The sequence below is a fragment of the Salmo salar genome, chromosome 13 (genome assembly GCF_965601325.2).
Source record: "Salmo salar chromosome 13, fSalSal1, whole genome shotgun sequence".
Lineage (NCBI taxonomy): Eukaryota > Metazoa > Chordata > Actinopteri > Salmoniformes > Salmonidae > Salmo > Salmo salar.
This window is the reverse complement of record NC_138303.1, coordinates 88809923-88829639: the sequence shown is the minus strand read 5'-3', so window position 1 is coordinate 88829639 and position 19717 is coordinate 88809923. Positions and strand designations below refer to the sequence as shown.

At 42.6% G+C, this 19717-nt stretch overlaps 1 protein-coding gene across 10 annotated transcripts; it reads right to left on the bottom strand.

The window, feature by feature from the left end:
* Positions 1 to 302: 302 nt before the first annotated feature.
* Positions 303 to 19698, bottom strand: aifm1 (apoptosis inducing factor mitochondria associated 1). Of its 10 annotated transcripts, none has more exons than XM_014137474.3 (23): positions 19431 to 19698; positions 18214 to 18344; positions 17095 to 17203; positions 16959 to 16985; positions 11935 to 12081; positions 10943 to 11005; positions 10757 to 10822; positions 10578 to 10652; positions 10420 to 10488; positions 10241 to 10306; positions 10070 to 10147; positions 9453 to 9601; positions 9130 to 9260; positions 8949 to 9039; positions 8497 to 8581; positions 8307 to 8383; positions 6210 to 6318; positions 2740 to 2847; positions 2352 to 2581; positions 1979 to 2121; positions 1762 to 1886; positions 964 to 1157; positions 303 to 843 (listed from the first exon to the last, which is right to left on the bottom strand). In XM_014137474.3, the coding sequence occupies exons 1-23, from the start codon at positions 19516 to 19518 to the stop codon at positions 772 to 774; spliced, it is 2433 nt and encodes an 810-aa protein (XP_013992949.1). In that variant the 5' UTR covers positions 19519 to 19698; the 3' UTR covers positions 303 to 771. The 10 variants fall into 10 exon arrangements, with proteins under 10 accessions (XP_013992949.1, XP_013992950.1, XP_013992952.1 ...); XM_014137475.3 differs by having other exon boundaries at positions 10420 to 10473; XM_014137477.3 differs by lacking the exon at positions 10420 to 10488.
* Positions 19699 to 19717: the final 19 nt, after the last annotated feature.

The window sequence follows — 19717 nt, the reverse complement described above, 5'->3', positions numbered from 1 at the left end:
ACTTTAACCTGAGAACTCCCAGGACAGCAACAGTCTATGTGGGAGCAGTGCAGGCAGGTGAGCAATGGGTCTTTTGTTCAACAAAACGGTCTCAACATGGTAAACCATAGCAAAAGCCACTGCATAAGAGACTCCATATTTGAGCTTGTGTGATTTAATTACCAACATTTAAACAATGTGAAACCAGGTTATAATACAAGTTATTTTGGAAATGTATCAAGGGACTTTAGTGCTTAGTCTATATCAGAACCAGTTCTCCTAACTGAGTGATAACATCTTTGGAAATAACAATGCAAGGATCATTTCAATTTAAAAACATGTTTATTGCAGCCTTTAACAATAGGAGCTGCTCTGGTCACAGTGAAAAACAACCTCTATGTTCCAGTTTGTTGTTAGGCTTGTACACCGTCACCTGTATTCCCGGGATGGATAATTTCACCTTGATCACAAAACGCAGAATAGATCTGGGGATATGGGGGCGGCATTCATTCTATATAGACTGATCGACATGGGGAATATTTCTACTCACTACCTTGAATAGAAAATAAGAAAAAAACATGCATGTGATAGAAATTACAAACATGACAATATTTCAGCGACATTAAAATGTACAGAGTAGATTTGTGTCCAGAGATTCTCCCTTTTCAAGTGCAGCATCATAGTGGGGTCTGCCAAAGCCTGGCGATGACTGTGAAAGTTCAAAGCCTTTATGAGTAGTGACAGCACACATCTCTCCCAGCATAGGCTCAGCCTCCCCAGAGGAGAGAAGACTCAGTCCTCGTGAATGTTGAAGAGCTTAGCCACTTCATTCAGATCGGCATGTTCCTCTCCATCTTTGATGATCTGCAAAGACAAGAATGCAAAGCAGTCTATATTTAACTGTTTTCAACATCACTTAAGTGACATGGAGCGGGTTAAAGAACAGAGAAATATGTATCCTCTGACATTTGTGACAGTTCTCACCTTCCTTGCAACGGGCATTCTGTTGAACACGTTCCACAGGATAATGCCCACCACCACTTTGTCTCGCAGATAGAAGATCACTCCTTTCCCGTAGTTGTCCTTCTGCTCGGGTACTGGAGGGGGTTCAGGGGTGGAGGAGGCTACAGGGCTACTGGCCGTCCCCTCAGTCTCACTCTCCGAACGGATTCCAGTTCCTATCAGGATCGGAAAGACGCTCAGTCTATGTCTTTGAAACAATTGTTTTTTGTTTTTTTTTATTTGTAAAATAGAGGTCCTTCTGTAGAATCAAATCAAATATTTGTCGTCACATGCTTTGTAAACAACAGGTGTAGACTAACAGTGAAATGCTTACTTACAGGCCCTTCCCAACAATGCAGAGATGAAATAAAAAATGATACCGCGAGGAATAATTACACAATGAGCAACGATAACTTCGCAATATACACAGGGTACTAGTACCGAGTCAATGTGCAAGGTAATAGAGGTAGATATGTACATATAGGTAGGTGTAAAGTGACTAGGCAACAGGATAGATAATAAACAGTAGCAACAACGTATGTTATGAGTCAAAAGAGTTCATGCAAAAAGGGTCAATGCAGATAGTCCGGGTAGCTATTTAACAAACTATTTAGCAGTCTTATGGTTTGGGGGTAGAAGCTATTCAGGGTCCTGTTGGCTCCAGACTTGGTGCATCGGAACCGCTTGCAGTGTAGTAGCAGAGAAAACAGTCTATGACTTGGGTGGCTGGAATCTGACAATTATGTTGACTGTAAATCAGTATAATGTGGATGGTTATACCCGACTTCTCTGTGGCAGCTTTGGGGGTGTCCTTAGCAGTGGCTTTGGCAAATACCCCAACCGTTGGAAGGCTACTGTCTACTATCCCAATGGCCTCATAGCCGACATCAGGCCCCAGGTCACTCCTGTGGGACACAATAGGACATGAGATAAAAGGTTAGAGGAGAGGGAGTCACTGACGACTACTGACAAGGAAACTGAATGATATGACTCGTACCAGAACATGGACTGATGCCAGTAGGGCTTATTGGCTCCCGTCATGTTCTCTCCGGCCAGCCGGCCACTCACGACTGCATGGTCATGGTGCTCCACTCGCCTGCGGCCCAGTCTGATGTCATAGAAGCACGCTGCATCACCTGCCTGTAAACAGAGGACACAAAGGATCACAACAGTGGCCTATATAGTCATGACACATCGATAATAAATGACAACACTTTTTAGTTTCCTTGTGCTTGAGAATGAGAGTAAAGGATGCACATCTTATGAGATGTTCTCAATCTTTCAATGGGGGAGCTCTTCTTTACTGAGAATTGACCTTTCAGAAAAAAATGAAGTAGGAGCCGAAGACAACCACTTGAATTTGCACTTACCACCCATATATTGGACCTAGCCTGCAGTTCTGCGTTGACCCGAAAGCCCCCAAAGTCAGAGTCTACCTCCAGACCTGCTGACTTGGCCAGCTCTACGCTGGGCTCAAGCCCAACAGCTGCAACAATATGGTCCGTCTTCACCACACGACCATCCTTCAGTTTGATCTCCACTTTACCATCTTTGAAGCTCACAGCTTTTACCAACGCTTCTGTGATGATCGTCACTCCCTCTGTAAAAGGTGATAGATGAATTATTTTAAATATGTATCAACCAGGCGAGGTTGGCAATGGCCGCCTCAGTCAATAACACAGGGGAGAAGAAACTGCCATACACAGTCCATTAGTGAAACATACAAGTAATAGACATTAAGAGGTTTCCCCTCCTTACCGCTCTTGACTTTGGCTGTTGTCCAGTTGCTTAGATACTCCGGCAGCACCTTTCCCATGTTGCCCTTCTCAGGGAACATCTGGATTACCTCCAGGTCAGAATCAGCAGCTGGGAGAAGGATGGACAGAGACACATTACAAAAGGGGCATTTCACTGTGGTGAATGTTGGTTCAGCAATAGTGTCAAATTTGGGCCATAGACGCATCCTATGTGTTTTAATCAAGTCAACTATATGCACTGAGCTTGTCTGATAATTATTTCAAACAGTTCGCTTAAAGTAAGACACACAAATGACTAGAGGGAGTTCGACCGCAATTGATTTGAATGTGCCTGGCACAGACTTACAGCGCTGTGTTAATTTTTTAGATTATTTTAAAGACGGCGAGGGACTGTGTGACTAGCACCCGTTCTCCCTCTGTCCTCCCTGCTGCAGCGACCACCACAAAACAACTGTGTGCATTGTACTGTTGTGTTACCGAAAGCTCTCATTTGTCTTTCAGAAACATTCCCTATCGAATGCACGTGACCAATAGAATATTATTAGCAGATCAATAAATTGGTTATAAACAAACTCTGAACACCGTAACGTGACAACAAAATGGATGCAGAGGACGTGACAAATAAACTCGCAACGGGGGAATGTTTACTGGTTCCGCAGGAGGTAAAGGGGAAGTCTGATGTGTGGAACAAATTTGACTGGTTGTGGAAAATACTGGCGATCAAGAAAAATAAGGTATGGAGCAAGAGCTGCGTGGATATTATGTGCGCCAAACAAGTGCTGTTAGATTACAATATCATTTTCCTGACCGTTTGGAACCACATAAACACAAATTATAAGTACTTGAGAGTCTGTTGTAATTTTTGTTTTGCAAAGCCTTTATTACAGAAAAGACTAAAAACAGTCACATTCATCTGTGAATGCAATTTCCGAAATGGAACGGTTTAGGCCTATTTATTGTTAAAGGCTAATTGTTCAATGGTCGCTTTGTTATTTTATTTTAAACAAAATACTTGATTGCATTTCATATCATGAATGACTCCTATGCTGTGTGACATGAACAAATTCATGATTTATATAGGCTACTGAATCAGTATTGAAATATAGGCCTAAGTTAACTAAGCTATTAAGACTAAACAGGATGCGCTCTTAGGCCTATAGATCAATGATGGAATACAAGGCTAGTAAACCTAGTTATTATAAAGGGTTATTATAAGGAGGGCTATTATAAACATAATTTGACCATTTGGAACAGCGTAAACACTAAATAACAATACCATGGTCTAACAAAAAAAAAGTGTAAAGCCTTTATTACAGCATAGCAAAGATTAAAAACAACCACATTTGTGAAATTGTTGCATGAGACTTGGTGCTATTAAACAAGCACCCAAACAGGATCGGTCTTATTTCTGTAGATACAGTGCATTTGGTAAGTATTCAGACCCCTTTACTTTTGACATTTTGTTACAGCCTTATTCTAAAATTGATTAAATCGATTTTTTTCCTTCATCAAGCTGATCAAAAAAATACAAAAACTGAAATATCACATTTCCTTAAGTATTCAGACTCAGTACTTGAAGCACCTTTGGCCATGATTACAGCCTCGAGTCTTGTTTTTTTAAATTTTTTATGTTTACCTTTATTCAACCAGGCAAGTCAGTTAAGAACAAATTCTTATTTACAATGACGGCCTGGGAACAGTGGGTTAAATGCCTTGTTCAGGAGCAGAATGACAGATTTTTACCTTGTCAGCTCAGGGATTCGATCTAGCAACCTTTCGGTTACTGGCCCAGCGCTCTAACCACTATAATACCAAAAGCTTGGCACACCTGTATTTGGGGAGTTTCTCCCATTCTTCTCTGCAGATCCTCTCAAGCTTTATCAGGTTGGATGGGGAGCTTTGCTGCACAGCTATTTTCAGGTCTCTCCAGAGATGTTCGATCAGGTTCAAGTCCGGGCTCTTAGCTGGGCCACTCAGAGACTTGTCCCAAAGCCACTCCTGTGTTGTCTTGGCTGTGTGCTTAGGGTCATTGTCCTCATGGAAGGTGAACCTTTGCCCCAGTCTGAGGTCCTGAGCGCTCTGGTGTAGGTTTTCATCAAGGATCTCTGTACTCCGTTCATCTTTCCCTCAATCCTGACTAGTCTCCCAGTCCCTGCAAAACATCCCCACAGCATGATGCTTAACCGTAGGGATGGTGCCAGCTTTCCTCCAGACATGACGCTTGGCATTCAGGCCAAAGGGTTCAATCTTGGTTTCATCAGACCTTTTACTGAGGAGTGGCTTCTGTCTGGCCACTACCATAAAGACATGACTGGTGGAGTGCTGCAGAGATGGTTGTCCTTCTGGAAGGTTCTCCAGGAACTTCTTAGTCACCTCTCTGACCAAGGCCCTTCTCCCTCGATTGCTCAGTTTGGCCGGGTGGCCAGCTATAGGAAGAGTCTTGGTGGTTCCAAACTTCATCCATTTAAGAATGAAGGAGGCCACTGTGTTCTTGGAGACCTTCAACGCTGCAGACATTTTTTGTTACCTCCCCGGATCTGTGCCTCGACACAATCCTGTCTCCGCGCTCTACAGACAATTCCTTCGACCTCATGACTTGGTTTTTGTTCTGACATGCATGGTCAACTGAAGGACAGGTGTGTGCCTGTCCAAATCATGTCCAATCAATTGAATTTATTGCAGGGGACTCCAATCAAGTTGTAGAAACATTTCAAGGATGATCAATGGAAACAGGATGGACCTGAGCTCAATTTCGAGTCTTACAGCAAAGGGTCTGAATACGGTATTTGTTTTGTTTTTTATACATTTGCAACATTTCTAAAAACCTGTTTTTGCTTTGTCATTATGAGGTATTGTGATGAGAAAAAAAATATTGAATCAATTTTAGAATAAGGCTGTAAAGTAACAATTTGGAAAAAGGGGTAGACATTCCAAATGCACTGTATATACAGATGATTTATAAAACAAGTCACATTTAACAGTTAGGCTATTGATTATAAAACTAATTAAATTGGGTATTCCTCTCTCCTCACTTTTCTTAAGATAATTAAGGCAAGGGCTGTTTTCTCATCTACCAACTCTGCTGCTACATTGTTCTCAACACCAATATGCTGGTTAACTTTGATATTATGCACATAGCAACATGGTCTAGGAAATGGCGTCAATTCAACAGCGCACTGATGTGTTTCAGAATTGCGGACAGCGACCACTATCCAAAGCAGGAGAAAGCGCATTTGTTATAAAATAATATTTTATTTGTGTTGCACCAACGTTCTCACATAATATAACCACCATATACAATTTTAGTTTCACATGTATTAGACTGATGGACTGTGCCATCTCCATGGTCTCCCCAATGGATAAATCCACTGTGACAGGTGCCTTGTACACTATGAAATCTTGGTCTACCAATAGCCTATCAACCAAACAATCGACCAGTGGACAAAATGGGGTCAGCCCTACTTAACTTACATCTCCTGCCCAGGGCACAGGCCAGCTCACTCCCCAAGAAACCTCCTCCAATGATGGTGATGGATTTGGTGTCTCTGGAGACCTTATCCAAAGCTTTGAAATCTTCAACCTAGGGATGACATCAAAAAAGCATTTTCATGAGGTGGATTTGAAAAGTAACTACAAGTATTCCCTGTCAAAAAACATACTTGCTGGCACTTATCTTAAACCATCATTTATTTTGAATGATCGACGTCACTATGGTTTTACGCAAAACAGGAAATACATGACATAACTCAGGGCTCCATTGTAACCAACCTAACGCAATGGTAAATCTAAGTGCAGGAGGTAGCGCTATAGGTTCAGGGGTGTCAGAAATATTTTTACTAATTTCACCATCACAGTTATCGGTGCACTTGCTGGCGTTGGCGCGAAAAGGCTAGGTTTTGATAAATAAACAATTTGTGGGTATGGCGATATGTGGTTGCTTCAAGTTCTGTATTGCCTTGGAATCAACTCCAATTCCAATGTTAGTCCGTTATAGTTTGTTAAATGACTTACAGAAACGAAATAACAAAATGTAGACCTATCCCATCTTTGATAAATAGGTTAACTTGAACCCATTTGCAGTCCACATTGTTCTAAGTAATTGCATGGCTTCAATAGCATTCACACTGATATAGGGGCTAGGCCTACTGTAAATGAATTATTGATAAAGGCCTAAAAAGAGAAGGAATAATTTGAATCAAATTCTAAACAAAACATAGGCTGTCACACTTACAGGCACCATCATTTCTACCTGTGGGCATATAATATTAAAATGACACAGACTATGAAGAGTTTACACTTATCCAAACTTTTCACAGTAGTAGCTGGACAAAGATCCAATATAAATAGCAAAGGATAATGTCGTTAATACTGCTCCCAAATAGGCCTGTTTTTTTAATGAACATAATCCAACCATTTTACAGGTCAGATCTCCAGAAGTTGCATTGCAAGTGCGCTATGGACGTTGTCAACATAAAACCAGGAAGGTAATTTATTCTAACAAGTTTGGTTGTAATAAAATTAAATGAAAAAGCAATATGTTGTTTTTTAAATAATAAATGTAAAGATGTATATAAAAAAAAAAAATGTAATCGACAGGTTAAAAAGACATGTAGCCTGCATCATGGACATGTAGCCTGCATCATGGACATGTAGCCTGCATCATGGACATGTAGCCTGCATCATGGAGGGGGTTTTACGCACGTCCAAAACGGGACCTACATGACTAAAATAATGTGGGCCTGCCTACAATGCATAGATAAAAAAAAAGGAATGTCAGCTCAGTTTTACTCCTCTCAAACTTGATATTTTAAGAAAGCTTTGATGATGAATATTTACTTCCAAGCTGTATCAGAAGCCAAACCCTTTATCGACAGTTCTGACTACTTCGCGATTGAATTGGGCAGACAAAAAAAGCCTTCATTGAGAAGGCAATGCTTGGTTTTTAATAAAATTTAACGAAAATGGGAAGAAACATTCGTTTTTTTACATTTCTAAATACAAAGTATACAGGCACCAAAAGCACATTAGGCTGCTCTTGTTCCATGTTCATATGTGCAGTGTGCTTCTTGGCTGGATAGGCTGCGTTTTTGAGGTCAAAATTCATGCCATAACCAACTACGTTATCAATAAAACCAGCGTTTGGTTGGTCTTAAATATCCCTATCAGTACTGCCTGAAATTAGCACATAAGGACACCGCACACATTTTCACCCCACCCAACTGAGTGCAATTGAGCTAATATAAGACAGGTAAATTGCTAAACCTGGCGTTAGGGCTGGAAAATGCCAGCGCGACTGTTTGCAATTTCGTCATGGCAAAACTAACGTGCGTTTGACACTAGCGCCGCCTTAACTCCAGCCCGGAAATAGAGCCCCCAGGCTTGTGATGCATTAACACCAGTCCCTGAAGATGACTAAATAATAGCCCCTACCTAACATTGTAAAGAACCTAGCTTCAGCATGTTTTGTTGTCATGTCAATGGTACCAAACACCAAATGAATGAATCCTCGTCTTGTGGCTACTGCACACACACCTTTTAAAACATTGCCTAAAGAATCAATGTGTTTACCTTTCTAAACAGTGTAGTCCTCTTTGTCACCTCTTCTCCTGCTCGCTCAATCACTTGCAGATTCCTTGGGACTCCACCTTAAGAAAAAAGCTCAAATTAATTACTGCTCAGTCCTAGCCTGTTGTGAATGTTGCACCCAAGTCAGCAGCTAAACAGGATGCGCTCAAACTGGATTTTCACCATGGTTTACCTGTGGCAATCAGGCACTTATCATAGGAGATCTCTGTGTTGTCACTCAGTGTCACTTTGTTGCCCCTCACGTCCATGTGCACCACCTGAAGAAGATTGGGGAAGGTTTGATAAAAATGTGATATTAGGACAACATGCTCATCACTCATAGATTATTCTTCATGGAGGTTGGGTGCTGGATTCTCATTAGTAAAATACATTGAGCGAAATCGACAGCACTCTAAGGATAGGGTTAGTAATTTATTCACCAATAAATCATTCACCAATAATTGAATTATTAAAAGATTATCCTTGGAGTGCTGTCCATTGCAATCTCCAAGAAGGTTTGATAAATCCTTTTACTAAATCGGAATAAGTTTGGAAAAGATAGCATAACTAATGAAATGGAAGCAAATTCTTCAATTATAGCTCAAGACCAGAATACTATGCTATAAAAACAAAAAAATCACCAACCTTTTTCCCAGTGAGCACAGCCACTCCTCCATTCTCCACTTTCTCCAAATCCTGAGGACTGACGTAGAATGAGGGAGGCTGGAAGTAGATGCTGAAAACCAGAAATAAACACGCATTAATACAAGAATATTGCACATGTTGATTGTGTTCTGTTAACATGTGAGCACACACACACACACACCTTCTCTCCTTGCCATTCCACTGTTTGAAGCGCAAGGTGTCAACCACACTGGGGTCATCAGAGAACCACAGCTCCTTGGAGAGAGGAGGCCTCATGTATGGAAGGTCTGGTTCATCAGTGATAATCAATACCTGTGGACAGATATCAAAAGAAAAATAGATTTTGGTTAAGGAGCTAAAATAGATTAGTTATGGTCTAAAGAAATCAACATGGAGTAGGACTGCATTATTCTGCAAAACTCAAACCATAATGAGCCTACTATCATAACACAGCTTGCTAAGTTCTTGGTCACTCCATAGATCAACAGAGAGAGGCCCACTAACCCTGGCTCCTGGGTCCCTGGCCCTGATGGAGCGTGCTGCAGCGAAGGAGGCCGTGCCTCCGCCAATCAAGAGGTAGGGGGCGTGTGAGGGAAACTCTACAGGGGTAGGTGCAGGGACCTCAGCAGGTGCAACAGTTGCAGGTTCCGCAGCTGGGACAGCAAATAGGTAAAATCACTGCCTGATCTGATACTGTGGACTCAGAGGTAGACCCCAAGCATGCTCCATCCTGCTGTACAATGGAAAACCTCAAGTCTAAAAACACCAGAACCATGTGTAGGAGATTATCGTTTAGCCGTACAATGACCATTGCACAAGTAACCTTAAAAAGGAAAGGAGATTCAAATGGAGTTAAGGGAAAACAAAAAAAGTAAAATTGTTATCCATCCATGTGAGAGCTTTATCACTTAGCATAAACAGGACCCAAACATAGACAACGAGTAACCTTAACTGGGAAGGAAAAAAATGAAATCAACGTAACCATAAACAGAATATGAATAAAGAAATAAAAAAGGAGAGATGTGTTGGAAGTAACCATATGGTGTTTACAGGAAAAACCATAGTGATGTGTTGTCTGTCTGCCCCCTCCCACACCAGCAGAGGTTGGTCTCAGGTCTTACCACTCTCTGTCTCACTCTCTGTCTCTGTCTGTGGCTCCGCTGTTTCTGCAGGAAGGCTTTCTGCTACTGGTGTTGGTTCTGTTAGTATAACCGAAGCGTTAGGCAATTGGGGGAAAAAAATCTGAAAAATCTATTTTGATCATTTTCCTATGCACTGGTCTGAGTGCTTACCACTCTCCACAACGGAAGCAGGAGGCTCTTCTGTAACCTCCACGGGGGACGGTTCCACTGACGGTTCTGTTTAGCACAATGGCATTTTAAAAATGGAACTGCTTATTCATTATGCTAGTAGTGACTTGACAAAAAAAAAAAAAAAAAAAGACTTCATCTTCATTGGCCAAAGCCCTTACCACTCAGAGTTGGTTCACTTGGCTGCTCCACTGCTTCTTCTGAGACAGATCTAGCTACAAGTGCTGCTTCTGTTAGCATGGGTCCTAAATTATTAACTCTCTCTATTTCCACTAAAATAAAAGTGAACAATTATTTATTCCATGAAGTCAGATCTTACCACTGTCAACTACTGGATCAGCATCAGGCGTCCCTACTGATTCTTCAGGAGCTGGTCCTACCACCGGTTCAGGTGCTGTTGGGGGTAATCCATAGTCCATGATTATAGGGTGAACTCCACATTAAAAACCTATGGGAGTGGAGGGCCTGCTTTCTTTATCCAATGCAACCATGCCTTACCAATCTCAGCCTCTGGTGTGGTGGGAGGATCCTCTTGTTCCACTGCAGCAACTTCAGGGGACACTTCTGTGTATTTGACCAACATTCTTTAAAAACGTTCTGGGGGTCTATGATACTTACAGGCCAAGCATTGATTTGACTAAAATGGGGAGTTCTCTTCTAGCAACTTTAAGCCATCACCCTCACCTTCGACAATAGGGGTTATTTCCGGAGTTTCCGCAGGAGCATCTTCCGTAACAGGTGCAATCTCTGTTAGTAGGCATGACCGTAAAGGTTAAGGGGAGTGATACAAAAACGGGACGCTTGAAAATGTGCTGCACTGGTTTTAGCTCTTCTCCATTTGCTATGATGTAGGCAGCTTAATGGACTTCATAGGAGTTAACTGTAAAGGTGGGATCTGCCTCCCTCAATTAACACAACCAGAACATTAAGGCAAAACATAATGCAATAACACACAAAATTCATTTTCAACAATATGTAATAAAAAAACAGAACATTCCCATAACATCCAGTAGTTATAACGGGAAAAGAAACAGAGATTGGAAAGGCTGTGGTGTTAGTCAAGATTTTAAACTATTAAAACCAAACTTATTGAAGTTTGATTGATACAGAAAATGTGAGACAGGAGGAGATCCATTCACAATCATGGACCTGTGGGCTAGGTATTGTGTCAACCAACAGACATCCATAGATAGCCGACAAACTCCAATGACTATGCCCCCACCAACCAGTCCCATCCTAGCTATACGTTTGAAGTAGTACACATTACATTCAAGGACATGGTATGGCGGGACATGTGAGTGAAGTTTCAGAACATATGTGCTGTCACAAAACAAGATCGGATGAGTACACATTGCACCCAGACAGTTGATCCAAGTTTGAGAAGACAAAAAAAAAATGGCAGAATAGGGACAAAGTAGACAACAGGGAAATGTGCTGAAGGGAGGAGAGCCACTTGAAGAGGGCGTTAAAACAGAGAAATAGTCACATGCCACAGATAGAAGAGGTTTGACCAGAAACCGGCCCCATGCAACACTCAGGACAGGCAACTAGATAAGCTAGCTCTCAGTCTAAGAACTTAAGCACCTCTATACACATAACGGGGTGTGAATGCATTTGGAAGTTCCAGACATGACAGAGGAATATACGTATATAAATAGCTATATATTCTATAGAACCTGTAGATAGTTCCGTTGTTTCACAGGGGGCGGGTTCCTCTGGAGGTGGGGAGCTCTCCTCCACAGCTGAAAGCGACACCTCGCTCTCAGCCGCTATAGGCGCAGAGCTCTCCTCGCTCTCAACTGCTATAGGTTCAGAGACGAACCCTGCACAGAGGTCTCTTCATGGTGAGAGATCACATGCAAACTCAACACATATCAGTAGCTAAAGGCCTTCTACCCTGCTCCAACAGCTAAGGGCCATATGATTGACCAAACTTAAAGGATCAAGCTCAGCAAAGCTAAAGGCAGCCTGGTAAGTGCAAGATGATAGACAATGACTAGGTTGAACAAATGGAAAGCAGAAGCATGGTAGGTTGGTAGACAAAACTATAGTTTTCATGTGTTAGCTTTACTTTGAACACATCATTTACAAACTATTAATAACAGCCAAATTAGTGTTGCAAACAGAAGTGACATTGGTGTGATGCCAGGGTAACTGCTTTATAGAGTATTCATGTTTTCAGTGAAATCTTGCTATGCCCACCAAACTTTAAAATCTGAAAAGTCACAAATAAAAACCGAACCATGTAAATAAATACAAATTATCCAACATAAGCATCCATGCCCCTAGTGGTGCTTTTCCAGAGTTCGACAATAAACATCTAAATGTGAAATATACAGGACATTCGGAAAGTGTTCAGTCCCCTTGACTTTTTACACATTTTGTTACGTTACAGCCTTATTCTAAAATGTATTAAATACAATTCTCAATCTACACACAATACCCATAAAGACAAAGCGATAACAGGTTTTTAGAAATGTTTGCTAATGTATATTTAAAAAAAAAAATGAAACTCCTTATTTACATAAGTATGCAGACCCTTTGCTATGAGACTCTAAATTGAGCTCAGGTGCATCCTGTTGCCATTGATCCTGAAATCATATGTTATTTGTCACATGTGCCAAATACAACAACCGTGAAATGCTTACTTACAAGCCCTTAACCAACAGTGAGGTTCAAGAAATAGTTAAAATAAAAGTAACAGAATTACATAACAATAACAAGGCTATATACATGGAGCCCGGTAACCAAGTAAATGTGCAGGGGCACAGGTTAGTCGAGGTAATTTGTAAATGTAGGTGGGGGTAAAGTGACTATGCAGCGAGTAACAGCAGTGCAAAAACAAAAGGGGGGGGGGGGGGGGTCAATGTAAATAGTCCGGGTGGCCATTTGATTAGCTGTTCAGCAGACTTATAGCTTGGGGGTAGAAGCTGTTAAGGGCCTTTTGGACCTAGACTTGGCACTCCGGTACCGCTTGCCGTGCAGTAGCAGAGAGAACAGTCTATGACTTGGGTGACTGGAGTCTGACCATTTTTGGGGCCTTCCTCTGACACCACCTGGTATATAGGTCCTGGATGGCAGGAAGCTTGAACCCAGTGTTGTACTGGGCCGTTCGCACTACCCTCTGTAACACCTTACGGTCAGATACCAAGCAGTTGCCATACCAGGCGGTGATGCAACCGGTCAGGATGCTCTCGATGGTGCAGCTGTAGAACTTTTTGAGGATCTGGGGACCCATGCAAAATCTTTTCCGTCTCCTGAGGGGGAAAAGGTGTTGTCATGCCCTCTTCACAACTGTCTTGGTGTGTTTGGATCATGATAATTTGTTGGTGATGGGGACACCAAAGAACTTGAAACTCTAGACCCGCTCCACTACAGCCCCGTTGATGTAAATGGGGGCCTGTTTGGCCCACCTTTTCCTGTAGTCCACGATCATCTCCTTTGTCTTGCTCACATTGAGGGAGAGGTTGTTGGCCTAGCACCACACTGATAGGTCTTTGACCTCCTCCCTATAGGCTGTCTCATCGTTGACAGTGATCAGCCTTGCCACTGTTGTGTCATCCTTAAGATGTTTCTACAACTTGGAGTACACCTGTGGTAAATTCAATTGATTGAACATGATTTGGGAAAAAGGCACACCTGTCTATATACGGTCCCACAGTTGACAGTGCATCTCAGAGAAAAAAAACAAGCCATGAGGTGGAAGGAATTGACAGTAGACATCAGAGACAGGTTTGTGTCGAGGCACAGATCTGGGGAAGATACTAAAACATTTCTGCAGCATTGAAGATCCCCAAGAACAAAGTGTTCTCCAGCATTCTTAAATGGAAGAAGTTTGGAACTACCAAGACTCTTCCTAGAGCTGGCCGCCCGGCCAAACTGAGCAATCAGGGGAGAAGGACCTTGGTCAGGGGGGTGACCAAGAACCCGATGGTCACTGACAGAGCTCCAGAGTTCCTCTGTTGAGAACCTTCCAGAAGGATGACAATCTCTGCAGCACTCCACCAATCAGGCCTTTACGGTAGAGTGGCCAGACGGAAGACACTCCTCTGTAAAAGGCACACGACAGCCCACTCCGGAGTTTGCCAAAAGGCACCTAAAGGACACTCAGACCATGAGAAACAAGATTCTCTGGTCTGATGCAGCCAAGATTTAACCCTTTGGCCTGAATGCCAAGCGTCACATCTGGAGGAAACCTGGCACCATCCCTACGGTGAATCATGCTGTGGAGATGTTTTAATGGCTGGGACTGGGAGAATATTCAGGATCGAGGGAAAGATGAACGGAGCAAAGTACTGAGAGATCCTTGATGAAAACCTGCTTCAGAGCGCTCAGGACCTCAGACTGGGGCAAAGGTTCACCTTCAAACAGGACAACGACACTTAGCACACAGCCAAGACAACTCAGGAGTGGCTTCGGGACAAGTCTCTGAATGTCCTTGAGTGGCCCAGCCAGAGCCCGAACCCGATCGAACATGTCTAGAGAGACCTGAAAATAGCTGTGCAGCAACACTCCCCATCCAACCTGACAGAGCTTGAGAGGATCTGCAGATAAGAATAGGAGAAACTCCCCAAATACAGGTTGTAGCTTTATACCAAAGACTTGAGGCTGTAATCACTGCCAAAAGCTACCGAATTAAGGGTCTGAATACTTATGTAAAATCTGTTTTTTTAAATATATATATATATATATATATAATAAAAAAAATAAAGGGAACACTTAAACAACACAACGTAACTCCAAGTCAATCACACTTCTGTGAAATCAAACTGTCCACTTAGGAAGCAACACTGAATAGACAACAGGTGGAAATTATAGGCAATTAGCAAGACACCCCCAATAAAGGAGTGGTTCTGCAGGTGGGGACCACAGACCACTTCTCAGTTCCTATGCTTCCTGGCTGATGTTTTGGTCACTTTTGAATGCTGGCGGTGCTTTCACTCTAGTGGTAGCATGAGACAGAGTCTACAACCCACACAAGTGGCTCAGGTAGTGCAGCTCATCCAGGATGGCACATCAATGCGAGCTGTGGCAAGAAGGTTTGCTGTGTCTGTCAGCGTAGTGTCCAGAGCATGGAGGCGCTACCAGGAGACAGGCCAGTACATCAGGAGACATGGAGGAGGCCGTAGGTGGGCAACAACCCAGCAGCAGGACCGCTACCTCCGCCTTTGTGCAAGGAGGAGCACTGCCAGAACCCTGCAAAATGACCTCCAGCAGGCCACAAATGTGCATGCGTCTGCTCAAACGGTCAGAAACAGACTCCATGAGGGTGGTATGAGGGCCCGACGTCCACAGGTGGGGGTTGTGCTTACAGCCCAACACCGTGCAGGACGTTTGGCATTTGCCAGAGAACACCAAGATTGGCAAATTCGCCACTGGCGCCCTGTGCTCTTCACAGATGAAAGCAGGTTCACACAGAGCACGTGACAGACGTGACAGAGTCTGGAGACGCCGTGGAGAACGTTCTGCTGCCTGCAACATCCTCCAGCATGACCGGTTTGGCGGTGGGTCAGTCATGGTGTGGGGTGGCATTTCTTTGGGGGGCCGCACAGCCCTCCATGTGCCTCGCCAGAGGTAGCCTGACTGCCATTAGGTACCGAGATGAGATCCTCAGACCCCTTGTGAGACCATATGCTGGTGCGGTTGGCCCTGGGTTCCTCCTAATGCAAGACAATGCTAGACCTCATGTGGCTGGAGTGTGTCAGCAGTTCCTGCAAGAGGAAGGCATTGATGCTATGGACTGGCCCGCCCGTTCCCCAGACCTGAATCCAATTGAGCACATCATGTCTCGCTCCATCCACCAACGCCACGTTGCACCGCAGACTGTCCAGGAGTTGACGGATGCTTTAGACCAGGTCTGGAAGGAGATCCCTCAGGAGACCATCCGCCACCTCATCAGGAGCATGCCCAGGCGTTGTAGGGAGGTCATACAGGCACGTGGAGGCCACACACACTACTGAGCCTCATTTTGACTTGTTTTAAGGACATTACATCAAAGTTGGATCAGCCTGTAGTGTGGTTTTCCACTTTCATTTTGAGTGTGACTCCAAATCCAGACCTCCATGGGTTGATAATTTGGATTTCCATTGATTATTTGTGTGTGATTTTGTTGTCAGCACATTCAACTATGTAAAGAAAAAAGTATTTAATAAGATTATTTCATTCATTCAGATCTAGGATGTGTTATTTTAGTGTGTATATAGTGTGAGCAGTGTATATATAAATTTGTAAACATTTCTAAAAACCCGTTTTTGCTTTGTCATGGGGTATTATGTGTAGCTTGTGGGGGGGGGGGGGGAAACACTATTTAATCCATTTTAGAATAAGGCTGTATGGTATCAAAATGTGGAAAAAGTGAAGGGGTCTGAATACTTTCCGAATGCACTGTATAACTAGGCTTACATGTTTTTCCTCTTAAGAAAAGTCATCAAATAATCCTTTATTCCAGGTTTTGAACACTGGTTTATAAAATTTCTCGAAAATAGACTCAATGCCTAGCTAGAACGCACCGGGTCAAATTGAAGAACAATTTTGCTTTAATCTGAACTATGCAACATAATCATAAAGGGCTAAATTCTCACCAGACCACTAATGTTATACCATCATGCACATTGTTACATAAAACAGAGAGACTACATGTTAATGTATGACATAAGGGTTGGGGACAGGATTGTTATCGGCAAGCAACTAAAATTCTCACCTTGTGGAGTTTCAGCAGCTTGTTCGCCTGAAAGACAAGATGTACACCACAAGGGTAATTGTGTTGAAATGTAAAGACCAAAAATGCAGACGTGACTTCAGACTGCCAATGTGTGTTATGAATCAAACCTTCTCACCTGGGGCCTCTGTGATTGGTTGTTCTGGCACTACCTTATTTGGTCTGGAAGCAATTTCATTAATTCGTTCCTGATATCGCTCTTTGTCTCCTTTGATGGTGCGGTAAGCCTGTGAAGATACAAAACATTACATCTTTATCCTCTTTTCAGGGATTTTTCTGCCATTGAAATCTTTGGGCAGGCCGCCTGCGTTTTTTTTTTCAGGATGCCTATGTCCAAACAGTGTAAAAATAAATTTGCTTTCGGGATGGAAAAACACAGTATTTTTTCTTTAAATATAATCATTGAGAACTAACAAATCACCAAAATAAAAGCTAGACAGCTAGTCAGGGAGAAGTGAAAATTCCAAAAACCACACGTTTAGCAGTATTGATTTTGTTATTATGTTTGAGCAAAATAACAGCATTAGCCAGAGCAAAATGCATAGAATTGCAGGAAACTAGCTTTTTTTTTATCATTACATTTTTTTTCTCTACGTTGCCAAAATGGGGGCCTCTAAAATGTTATCTAAAATTCAGCCGTGCTGCCAGGCCCGACTACCTAGGCCCCTTTTTGACCCCCCCCCCCCCCCCCCTCCCCAACTCACTTGAATCTTAAATAACTACATTTGCCAGGTTTAAAACCAGAAGGTCCAACACACAGTATTTAAAGGCCTCTGTCAAAAGACATGTACTACATGGGTGAATGAGGCAAGAGGGCAATGACAACAACAACTGTTCAATTCCATTGAATAAAGTCCATACATAATCATTAATAGGGTGACCCACACAGTTCTGGCCAAAACCCAGAAGACATCAAATGCCAACCAGACTTGAAATAGCACCTTACAGTTTGAAGCCTTGATGACATTTTGACTGAACTAAAACAGTCATCAGCTACAAAGGTCAACGACCTATGGTGTCCAATATATTTGCCCTACTTGTTTTTTTTTGTTTGTTTTTTTTAAAGCTAGCCTATAGCTCTAAGCAGGTGCACGTGACAGTACACTTTCACAACAAAGCATGATTCACAGTACTACAATCAAAATCCTTTGCATTCACATTGTGATTAGACAAAAGTATAATGCACTGAAACTAGTGTGCATAACTGAAATAAATGGGCAGGACACTTATTACTTACATAAAATCCTCCCCCTACACAGGTTGCTCCCACTAGAAGGTAGTACAAGTTGTTGTCCCCTCCACTCCCTGGAGTTCCTGAGGACATGTGGGCCTGTGGAACCAGTGGCAGTCTTCTGTCATTGTTCAACACTGAAATGAATCAAGGTGTGTGTTAAGTAAGCTGGGCCGGAGCAAAAGCCTGAACATATAGTAGCTGTCCTGGACTAGAGTTGAGGACTCCTGCTGTAGTGTTTTCCATTAGCCTAACTCAAATAGTACATTACTTTTCTGTGGATTAATGGTTATAATGTAAACAGAAATAGCCTGCATGTGACAAGTGATGACGCTAGTCAATCATTCTGGTGATTTCATAAAGGTAGTTTAACAGATCAGTTGAATCTGTTCATTGTCTCACCATCTCAATAAGACCTTAGCTGCAAAGATAACCTGACTGGCTGATAATGATTCATGGCTCAATCATACCAATACTTCCTAAAATACATATAGACCTGGTGGATGATCCAGTTTAACATTATAACGTTTATTTCAGACTGTTTATGTGTATATGCACCCGAGACCGTGTTACAAGCCCAGCCCCCCCTCCCCAAATTATATAATTTCTGCAAACATTCGAATATCGCCCAAAATGTGAATAACAAATTACTGAAGTTTCAAGTTCATATCTAGCTCAGCTGGTTTACTTAACTTTTTTCCTGCAGAAAATATGTCACGATGGTCCAATGAAATTGAGATGACGGTGCCCACCACGTAGCCACGGTAGACATGCTTTCTAGCAACGACCTTGGCGGAATACATGGCCATGGGGAGGTTGCGCCACAACAGTTATGATAAGACAGGGCCACGTCGGTTTAAATGCGATAATATTTCATCCTAGTTAGCAGACATACCCGTGTGTTTCATTACCCACCTGACTACTGCTAACTAATCTAACGTTAGTAACTAGTTAGCTAACGTTAGCTGTCTGTCTAGTTAGCTACCTACCTACATACATATGACACTTAATTAACGTTAGCTAGCCGAATCTGTAGTTAGTGCATTTTGCTGCACATTAACGTTACTGACTAGCTACCCTAACAAAGTTATCAGACTGAAGTAGTTCATGTTTGACTTGGGGTGTAGTGTACAGTGAAACCGGCTACCCAACCGGCTAACAACTGCACAGTTTCCAAGTTGCACTGGCTATCCAGGGCTCACCAAGCTGCTAACGTTACTTACCTACTCCCCTTGCATTTTGCCGGCACAAAGTTGAAGAGGATCTGGCGAGTGGGGCTAACTTCTTCCACAGGTTTTTACACGTCCACATTTCGAGTTCACGATTGAGAAACCGCTAGCTACAAGCTAGATCTCTACAACAATGTCGTTGGCACGCTTTTGCCAGAGACTTCTAGCTCAAATAGCTAGTACCTCTGAAGTATAATTAGAACGGCTAGTACTAGCTACAAGGCCAGACAGATTTTTTTTTTTAGGTCATCTGATTCAAAAGCGTTTTTTTTGTCATCACG

Excerpts from the sequence above, each read along its gene's own strand:
- aifm1 (XM_014137474.3), bottom strand. The coding sequence starts at position 19,518 with ATGTGGACGTGTAAAAACCTGTGGAAGAAGTTAGCCCCACTCGCCAGA. Across the intron at positions 10,148-10,240 it reads TGCTTCCGTTGTGGAGAGTG|AACCAACACCAGTAGCAGAA; the intron begins GTAAGCACTCAG and ends TTATACTAACAG. Across the intron at positions 1,158-1,761 it reads AGCTGCCACAGAGAAGTCGG|GAACTGGAATCCGTTCGGAG; the intron begins GTATAACCATCC and ends CGATCCTGATAG.